The 10867-nt window shown below is 47.2% G+C and overlaps 1 protein-coding gene across 1 annotated transcript; it reads right to left on the bottom strand.

The window, feature by feature from the left end:
- Positions 1–978: 978 nt before the first annotated feature.
- adra2c (adrenoceptor alpha 2C) lies at positions 979–7459 on the bottom strand. Its single transcript, XM_067250787.1, has 2 exons — positions 7443–7459; positions 979–2269 (listed from the first exon to the last, which is right to left on the bottom strand). Exons 1-2 carry the CDS (start codon positions 7457–7459, stop codon positions 979–981), a joined length of 1308 nt encoding a protein of 435 aa, XP_067106888.1.
- Between the last annotated feature and the right edge of the window lie 3408 nt (positions 7460–10867).

The raw sequence follows: 10867 nt of genomic DNA, 5'->3' as shown, positions 1-10867 counted from the left end.
ACATGCACGCACACACACACACAACATCTATCTAAATGCACATGCACGTTCCACATACACATGCACGCACTCATAAAAGCTGGAAAAAATCTCTCATTCTCTCCGTTACATAGGCACGCACACACGCTGAAAGCCTCTAGCATCCCCATCTGTGCGCCGGCATAGAGAGCTTCCTACCCCAATTTGGTCTTTCAGAGCAGGGGAAGGAGAATCAGTGTCAGTACTTGTCTTTGGGAGGGAACATGGTGTATGGCCACCCTCTCAGCACACCCAGTGCAAAAGCCACATGTGCAAAGTCATCATAAAAACGTCTCTAGCTATACAGAGGCGCTCGAGGCTTCAACAAACATGACCCTCTTTCGTTCTGCTGCCATTTTCAACCCCTGATCATTCATTAGCAGAAAGGTGATTTGATTCATATGTTCCATTTGTTCACCCTGGAAACACTGTGTTTTACTTCTGTCCGATCAGCAAGCAGGAGCCCCTTTGTCCCATTGGTCATCACAGTGGTGATGTAAAAAAATAAAAACTAGGAGAAAAATCCCCTGATAAACCTAAATCAATACTGTTATCTAAGGTCATCGTTGAAGCATCGTTCAGAGATTGTCAAGGCCAGAACACTTATCAGTCAAATAGAGGGGTTGTGCTGTCAGTGAAGTACCCTCCTGTCCTTTGCAGTCAATGGCGCAGAGCACATATCTTTTGTGTCTGTATTAGTCTGTCTAAAGACGTTGTATAAATGATCCCAGGACAATGTCATCTTTATAAGGCCACCCACCATTGTAGACGGGTTGACGGTGGAGAAAGGGTGATGTCACCGCTATGGTAACTATAGAAACCCTTGGCATTGCAACCTCAAACCTCTCACACCAGCCCATACCAGAGAAAAGACCAGAGAGAAAAGGTGGTGAGGAAGAGGGGAGGGTGAAAGAGAGATGTAGAAAAAGGAAATGAAGAAAGAGAATACAGAGAGACATTTCAGAAGTTTCTCTTCCAAGTCTTGCACAGAATCTTCTGGAAGGCCCGTCGGAAGTCCTGGTTGAAGATTGTGTAGATGACAGGATTGAGAGAGCTGTTGCAGTAGCCAATCCAGAAGAAGAACTTGAAGAGCGTCTCCGGGATCTCGCATGGCGCCCGGCAGATTCCGTGCAGGCTGTAGGAGAAGAAGAACGGAAACCAGCACAGCACGAACACGCCCATGACCACCGCCAGGACGAACGTGAAGCGTTTCTCCCTCGCCGCCGAGATCTTCTTCCGCGAGACGGTGCTCCGGCGTTTCCTCCGCGATGAGAAGAGCTCGATGGACTTGGAGCTGGCCCGAGACTTCCTGCTGGAGTGCTTGGAGGCGGAGCTGGACTTCCGGCTGGATTTCCTGTCCTTCTTGTCGTCGTGGTGATGACGAGCGTGGCCGTGGGCGGGGTGCTTCTTGGTGTTCTTCTCGTCCGACGAGCTGCTCTCGTCAAAGTCGCCGTCGTCCTCGTGGTCCGTCGCCGGCGTCTTGCTGGACTCGTTGGGTAATGAGGGCACCGTAGGGTGGCAGTGGCCATTCTCTCCGTCGCCGCCGCTAACCTTCACGGAGCCGCCGCCCCCTCCCTCGGCCCGCTCCAGCCCGTTCCCCTCCGGGCCGGCTCCGTCCACCTCCCTCTTCTTCTCTGACATGGTCCTGGTTCTGGTCTTTGCCACCTGGTAGATCCGGATGTAGACCAGGATCATGATGACACAGGGCACGAAGAAGGACCCGAGGCTGGAGTACAGGATGTACCAGGTCTCGTCGTTGAGCTCACACTGAGGGCTGATGTCACTGTTGTTCCTGTCCATGGATATCAATGGGGGGAAAGATATGACTGCAGATATCAGCCATACCACCACGATCATCCCTTTAACGCGTTTTGGAGTCCTCTTCAGGTTGTACTCGACAGCTTGCGTCACAGACCAGTACCTATCCAAACTGATCGCGCACAGGTGGACTATGGAGGACGTGCAGAACAGAACGTCTAGAGCCAAGTAGATGTCGCACCAAACTTTGCCGAAAAACCAGAAACCCATGAGTTCGTTTGCTAGGGAAAAGGGCATGACAAGGGTGGCCACGAGAATATCGGCGCTAGCTAGAGACACTAGGAAAAGGTTCTGGGGCGGTTTTAGAGCTCGACTGGTTAACACAGCTATAACAACCAATACGTTCCCCACAATGGTAAACAGGATAAGAAAGCTGATAAGTCCAGCGAGTCCCGCGATTGAAACCAGCGAGTACTGACTGCCCGTGGTGGAATTAGGATATATCTCAGCCTCCTCGTCCGCCCAAATGGAGGTATTCAAAAAATCCATTTTTGATTTATCAAGGGGAATTTGTAAAAAAAGTATAACCTTTCTATTTCGCGAGTTTAAACTCGCGCGCTGACTATTTCAAATCACATCTCTTAATTTGTTTTCTTTAAATAGTATGTTTTTATTGTCCCCTCACCTGTCAGTCATCTTCAGTGTTTGCATGTTCCGTCGATTAACCCAGAGAAGGACAAAATAATATTCGTTTCAATAGATATGCATCGTCCCGAGTGAGAACCAAACAGTTCATTAAAGAATTTCCATAAATCCATGCGTCCTCTGCGTAGGATACTGTATATGCCCTACTCCATCTACACTGCGCCTGCATCCGTCCTCCTAGCGCTCCCCCGCTGTTCCACCAAGTACCCAGCTCAAGAGGTTTGTAACATCCACGTGCTATTCACATTGAAACTCACAGGGACCCGCTCCGCCCCAGAGAAGGGAGGAGAATGAGAAGAGATGAGAGAAGCGGAAAGGAGAGAGGGCGGACGGAGGAGCGCGTGCAGGCAATACAATTACTGGCGGAGTAGCCTACTGTATTAACCGTGGTAATTGATTCAATGTTTTAATAGCCCTCTTATCAATAAACCGTTTTAATTTAAGCATTATGTAAACAGAGATAGCGGTGTCGATTGATTGGAATCATAAGGTGCATCATTCGTAAAAATTTTTGTCGTGCGCCATGCATTGCGCGTCTTGTTGGGATAGCGTAGATGGAAAGTAATTCTTAACTAGAATTGTCAACACATAGAACTTTTAGCTACTTGACAACCACCATCACCCTAAAAACGCACAATACAACTAGGCCTATGTTCGCTATGAAAATGAATAGACTGAATGAATGAAAGACCTATGCCCCGCTGTTCATTCCCAAACAGAATCCTGAGCCTGCTTACGCATGGCCGTACTTGCGTTAATGGGCTCGGTCTGCTCGCTGGAGGTCACTATTGTAACAGCTACACCCATAGGGGGAGGCCAGAGAATACATTTCACGTCTTAGTTTATACTAAAACCTAGCGACAGGCCAGTAAATTAGATAAGACTCGTAGTAAAGCATAGGCTATTGATTACATTTGTTTATCTAGTCTTCTTACAATTTCCCAGACCCTGGCATCACTTTACTCGCCATTTGTTCATTATTGAATTATTCATAACATGAGGATGCATCTGACCTTGCCGAAGATACTATCTGAATAGCCTTCCTCTCCTCGCTTTTGTGACAGGTGAGCTTGTAGCGAGGATGACCGGCTCACGACAGGATAACAATCACAAATATGGTTATTTCATCTAGTAAGAGGCCCATCGTTGTGATATGTAGCCTATACATCTTTATCTTGACGCACGCTTTTGTAGTGTCGCCAAAGGGAAGGCCTCTTTCATTAAAAAAAAAGCTGAATGGATTAGACTTTTTGCAGTGTGAGACGATTTGAAGAAGTAGCCACTAGGTAGGATTGCACCACTGCGTACCGTGTTTTCATCTCAAGGCGTACCACCTGGTATTAAGTTGTTGAACTGGTCTTTTATTGACCGTGTTTCTCGAAGCTAAGTATTCTCGTTTATCATCGTGCTGTCTTGCATCGCGATCACCATCGATTAAACTTTAGTACAATCGAACAGAGACACAAAGCCGGTCTATGAGGACCGTTAGATGTACGGCTTTGCGTGCAGTCCGTTAGTGGACAGATAACAACGTGCAGTTAGTATTCCAGTCCTCGGTGCCCGTCGCATCACAGCAAACGGATGAGGTGCATGTAGCAGGCCCGCCAAATGAGCTGGTGTTGCGGCCTCGGGATGCGCGTGCCTTTCTTAAGCTGATTTTAACGGTCCGACGCGGCTTATTATTATGGTCATTAATGTTCTGTTCGGAGCCCCGAGCAGTGACTTTGTCCGCTTAATTGAAGCTCTAGTAAACGATGTTCGTCATTCCCAAGGCCTTTCTTCTTTAGGCTAGCAAATGTTTTTCCCCATTGCTGCTTCAGTAATGACTTGAAAGGGGGACGTGGTTAGGCCTACACTGTGCACAAGAAGTAGGCAGTGTATCAAACTTTGAGTTGAGGATAAAACTATGTCCCTGTAGCCTGATGGCTGATTCACACCATCCGAGTGAACCAACTGCAGTTTAGTCAGTGAGGAAATCGTGCTAAGTTGCTCTGTGGTAACAGCTGGTTTTCTACTGGGGACTGCCTGTGGAGTCCTCGGTGGAGTCCTTAAAAAAATCTTCTGAATTTGCGTACAACAGTAGCGTACATTGCCTTATGTTAAACGGGGTCAATAATTCCCTGAGCAATTACTGCTATCAAGAGTTGTGGATGACCGAATGTATTTCTCCTATACTCTGTTTCTGGTTTCTTGTCCTATCAGCAATGTGTGTGCCTGTGTGTGTATGAACTTTACAGAAAAAAACGTTCTATAGAGACCAGTTAGAGACAGTGACAGATCACTGGGGAAGCTCAGTCCACAACAAGAAAGCAAAAAACAGGAACATTCTCTTTTTTCTCAACCCCCTTTGGATCACGACCAGACCTGTATTGTTTAGAATCTGGTCTGGTGCTTTTTATATAAAGAATACACACTATAGGCCTACATAGGCCTACTGTATATACACTGAATTGTTTAGTTTCGTGTTGGTCGATTTGATTAATTAAAGTGTAGGGTCATCGATCAGAATGATGTTTTTTTTTTTTTGCCGTTTTGGAAGCATATCATAGCTTTGTTAATGGAATGCAAGTGTGTGTTTGTTGCAGGTGCATGTATGCACACATGTTTATCATCTAGCCTTGTATGGTGTCTAATTTACAGCTCTAAACCTTCATCCCCTATTCCTCCTCCTACTGATTGCACCTCTGTCTATCACACTCCTCCATCCTGGCTCATAATTGGTCACCATCTGTGACAACTTGGCCTGACTCATGGGAAGGGAATGACCGACCACCCAGAGGAATTTGAAATCTCTCTCTGTCTCTCTCTCTGTCTCTCTCTTTCTCTCACTCTCTGTCTCTCTCTTTGTCTCTGTCTCTCTGTCTCTGTGTGTGTGTAGACAACTCATATGTTTTTCCCCAAAGCACCTGTCACAGTTAGCCTGTTTAACAGCTCTGTTGACCCTGCTCTCGAGGCCCCTCGGGGAGCCCATCAGGAGAGATCCAGGAAAGGATGTGAACACACTTTTGAGGGTGCAGAATTCGATTGGAAGGCAGGTTGAGGTAATGGGCCATGTCTCGATTATCTCCGGTGGCTCCCTCTTCCGCCTTGCAGATTGCTCCGGGGGCTGATATCCTCTTCTTTTGCTATGTTTTTTATTTTTTGTTAAGGACAACTTTGTGGCAGCAGCAATTGTCATTTTCAGCCAAGAGCTGTGTATACACCAGCAAGATTGCTGGACGGTTATGTGTAGCAAGTGTTTATCTCAAGGTTGAAGGCAACAACAATTCTTACACAAGCAAATAAAACAGCATTTTGTCTCATTGGCTAATAGTGTGAAAACATTTCAAACCTCAGTGTTCTCGCTGACACATTGAGTAGGTGATATGGTTACACACAGGCATAAGTAGAACAGAATGCAATAGAATAAGATAGAACATTCTCCATCCATGGGTGGGGACTAGTCTGGTTAGTGTTAAACGTCATCGCAGGCCGACACATCAAACGTGTCAAGCAGACATCGTCAAGTGCAGGGCGTGCTGTGTGACCTGCTGGTCCTTCTGCGTGACTGCCGGACACCGCTCTGCCAGAACCCCCCCCTGACAACAGGACCAGTTTGAGCCTGGAGCGGGGGCAGGGGTGGGTGGAACAGTGTCTGGGACACCACCCCGTCCCCCCAGCCCCTCCCTCCTTCACACAAGGCGGGGGAGGAGTGGCTCGATCTGTGTCACCCCCACCCCCGCGGCTGAAGCGAGAAAAACGACCCGTCTAGGCGAGGAGCCGGCCCAGGGAAAAGGTCACTGATTGGCCGGTGGAACGGATTAACAGTCGAAGAGGTCGGAGAGAACGGCGGAATAAATGACTTTCCTACCGTAGATGTACAGCGAGCCATGGAACCCGGGGAGAAATTGGTCTGAGTCAGTTACAGTTGATGGAACTCTCCAACTGGCAGTTTCAATTCCAATTCAGGCTGATACACTGCTGTTATTTGATGGCAACAAGGAAGGTTTAGTGGCTGGGGAATGGATTTGTACTAGCAAACTGTAGATTGAGAAGTGTATAAAAGTAGAGTTATGTCAGAGTAAGCGATCATTCTGCTGGCTTTACCCTTCTCTAGTTTATTCTCTATGGGAGGATTTTGTCTCTACGACAGAAAGGTCCTTGGCAACCATTTTAAAAAAAAATACAGAACTCAATAAACTGTAACCTCAGCCTGATGGAGTTGAAAAAGAGCCAAAGTCAAACATCACGCACTCACGATTAACCAGTCACATGCTTCAGATTGTCCTTCAACGACAAAACCTGCATACCAAGCTGCGGTGCTTGCATGGTTGCATTCCAGGTTCCATCTGTGTTCTTTTTCATTGCACTTCCCTCCCGCATTAAGAACCAATTACCGCTTAGTTTGATTGTAGATTGTACCAACCAAGACTGTACCAGGCCAGGGTGCTTGTTGCTGTAGGGGGGAAGGATCAGTTCACTGTAGTCAGACACACACTCACACCTCCCTGGCTCTGCATTCCTCCAGCACCGCCTAAAAGCTTGTTCTCTGGCCATACATCAAATACACACTTCCACACACACATTCAGACGCAGTATCCACACGCACAAAACGCACACACCGTGCACATACTCTCGCTCACAGCTGCAACAGGCATGCACACTAATCACACGTGCACACACAGATCGATACCACTCCACTGACAGAGCCCTGAAAGCTGTCTCTCTCTCCAGCACAGACAGCACACAGAGCCCCAGCTGAAACAGGAATAGGGAAGAGAGAGAGAGAGAGACGTCTAATCGCCTTGGAGATGCTGCGATAGATTGTCTGGGGTACTACGGAAACCTCTCTTTTTATCTGCTAATTTTGCGTGGCCTGGTTGTCAAGGTGTCATCAAGGTTCTATGAATATTATATAGCATCTTTTCCCATTGTGCTTCGAGGGCTCACTTCACATACGCCCCTTCAGTTAATTGTGGAGTCACAAAGAGTAATTCATGTCGGATGTAGAAAGAAACTGCTTTAAATGGTAATTGTTTAGGCATTGTGGTATTGTTATTTTGCGTACCATCAAGTTAGTCAATCCTGCATACAGTGACTCACACACACACACACAGAAACACACCCACTTAGAACCAAACATTTGTGCAGTAGAGAGGTTAAAAGCGTATTCACAAGGATGGACCAGAGTGGAACATACTATTTGTCCGATGAAGAATATTCATTGCTGAATTCAAGACCCTTTTATGCACGCACACACACACACTATTCATTATTTACATCAGAGGACACGGAGGCAGAGAGCATCAGAGATGGCGTTTCACTGCTCTTCAGACGTGTCCTAAAGCCGCTCAGAAGCCCCTTCTGACATCACAAAGGCAAAGTTTATCTCCGCAGCGTTTTGCATGGTGACAGTCGGGACTTAAAAGGGGCTTAAAAGCACACCAAGCTTGTCAACGTTCCCCAATCTCCCACCCCGGAGCTGAAATAACAGTAGTATATATGAATATAAAAACATAGTGAAGCCCACCTCACAGAGATGGCAGAGGGATAGAGGCAGGGATTGAGAGACACGGGACATCTGAGAAGAGCGAGAAAGAGGGTGAAAAAAGACAGGAACAGGTAAAACCAGAGGGACTAAGATAACAAGGGAGGATGCATGCAGAAGGCTTGAGACAAAGGCAGACGAAAACAAGCAGCGAAGGAGGAAGAAACAGTCCAAAGCACCCGGTGTCCCCTCCAGCGGACAATGTTGTTTGTCCCGCTGCACCTCCGCCTTGTGAGTGGCAAGAGACGGGGATAACCGAATGGGAGCAGACAGGCGGGCCGCCGCCCGAAGGGTGGGGCTGTGCGGAGATCGCTCGCGAGGCAACCCACGCCAGACAGGACATGACACCGCGTGTGACAGGTCAGAACCGGTTAAAGCGGGCCAAGCTGCGAGCGAGGAGTTAGGGTGGGCGAGCTGTGACGTACATGTCTGCATGCGTGAGTGTGTGGACAGTGTCAGCACTTTCCTCTCCTGCACACTCCCCTCTCCTTTCTTTTCCTCTCCTCGCCCATCCACTCCCCTCCCCTCTTGTCTCCTTTCCTCTCGTCTCCTCTCCTCGCCCATCCACTCCCCTCCCCTCTTGTCTCCTTTCCTCTCGTCTCCTTTCCTCTGTTGTGTCACGGGCATATTCCCTCATGGACAAGACCCAGCCCCAGCCTGCTGTGCAACTGGATGAGAGCAAAGCATCAGTAATTCAATTACAGCAATGTAGAATTAAATGATAAAACAGAACTTGCACACATACACACACACACACACATTTGAACACACAGCTCCAACTCACATACACTTGACACACTATCACGCACACTATCTTTCTCAAGCAAACACGCACACGGGCACACACAAACACACACAGACAGTGACAGCTCAGGCAAACAGGATGCCATTTATAGCTAATTAATGTCATTGTTGAATTATAGCCCAACCAAGGATTTAGATTAGCACTGCTCACAGTGGGTAGAAAGTGGCAAAGCTCTTATGCCCTCTCATAGCAACTACACTGTGCCGAAGCTACAATTACCTCAGGGGTTTTCGTTATTGCTTTTTGCACCTGTTAACATCGCTTGAACATAGTTTGCGTGTGTGTGTCTGTGTGTATGTAATGACCTCTAATGATGCTGTATATCAACTGAGTTGGAACAAAACATAGTGTTGAAGTCACTTCCCTAAGGGGATGGATCTGCCTCAGTCTAACAGAGGTTGTTAGCAGCGAAGCTTGTGGGATATGCAGTTCTGTCCATTGGAGCCCATACAACTCCCACGTAGGAGGTTCAAGGTTTGAATCCCACCTGTGACATCTGGGTCATCTCAATAAGGCTCAAGTTAACTCAATTGTATTAAGACTGTTAGAGGTTAGCTGTTGTGGGATTTTCGATACTTGACACTGCTAAACGCCATGTCAGTTAATGCAATCCCAGCCTGCTTTCAGCTTCAGCTTTAACTTTGCTTCACCCTGACCCATAGCATGGCTGGGTACCAATGTTGTTTTCTCACAGTTCAGTTGCTTTGTAAAGGCTAACCCTGTAGGATATTATGGGATGTTTCCATGCAGTCAGGAGTGAAGCGTTCCCAGTTGAGCCTAACTCAGCCACAGAAGTCAGTTAAATTGCCGTTCCCCCGGTGTGACAGAGCATGTCCTGCTATTGGCCAGCCCAGCCCATTAGGTTGTGAGACAAAATGGCAGTGGCCGGTGGTGTGTGTGTGTGTGTGTGTGTGTGTGTGTGTGTGTAGGGCTTAGAGCTATGGTCTGCTTCTTTACTTCAGCACTTAAACTTCTGCACACTATGTATTCTGCACACACACACGGACTAACACACACACACACACACACACAGACACAGAGACTAACACACACACAGACTAACACACCCAGACTCAACAGGCCCTCTGTCAGCATCTGTAGCCCATCTGGTCTGACCGTCCCCCCTAGAGTCCCCCTCTTGTTGCTTGACTAAGCAGCAGTGCTACTGCCATGGACCACACACACACACTCGAATTGTGTGTGTGGTGTGTGTGTTTGGTGAATTTGGCATAATAGTTATCTTTTCTGCTCAAATCATCCACCACATTTAGATGATTACCTCTCTGAAGCACACACACACACACAATTCTGACAGTCCTTATTCAGAATGCTCAACAGAAGATGTATGGACAGGATTTGATAGGATTGACAGCTGTCATTGTCCCTGTCAATGTCATCATGTCCCTTGTCACGGACAACCTTGTTGTAGGACAGGGATAAACCCTGCGGCTCTTTGAAAGGATGAACCCTCTTGGAAAGGTTTCATATCTTCTTTGTCCTACAAGCAGTCTATGAAAGGTTGTATATGTCTGATTTGTTACAAAGTATGTTGTTAAGTCCTACAAACTTTTACAGAGGGGCTTTCAAGACAAACTAAATTGAGACATCTGTGGAAGGAAAAGTAAGTAATTGGTGTGCATGCACGCACACACACACACACACACACACACACACACACACACACACACACACACACACACACACCCTGGGTACAGAGGTTGTTTGCTGGGCCTTTCCAGCTGCTGATCTGTTATGAGGAAAAATGCTCCATCTGCCTTCATATAAACCTTGCAGACTCCCTGCAGGCCCACACGCTCTCTCACACACATACACACATACTTTTATACTTTCGATCTTTCTCCCTCTCAATCCATCACGTACATACTCATGCACACAAACACCCACACACTAGTAATCTCAATCTCTCCCTCCCTATCTGTCACATACTCACAATTTGTTCTCTCTCTTGCTCTCTATCTCTCTTTGATAAACACTCATACTGTACTTGCACACAAACACACCCATTTCTCTCTTTCAATCACTCTAGCTGTCTC

The sequence above is a fragment of the Osmerus mordax genome, chromosome 14 (assembly GCF_038355195.1).
Source record: "Osmerus mordax isolate fOsmMor3 chromosome 14, fOsmMor3.pri, whole genome shotgun sequence".
Lineage (NCBI taxonomy): Eukaryota > Metazoa > Chordata > Actinopteri > Osmeriformes > Osmeridae > Osmerus > Osmerus mordax.
The sequence above is the reverse complement of the archived record's forward strand: the minus strand, read 5'-3'. Positions and strand labels throughout refer to the sequence as shown.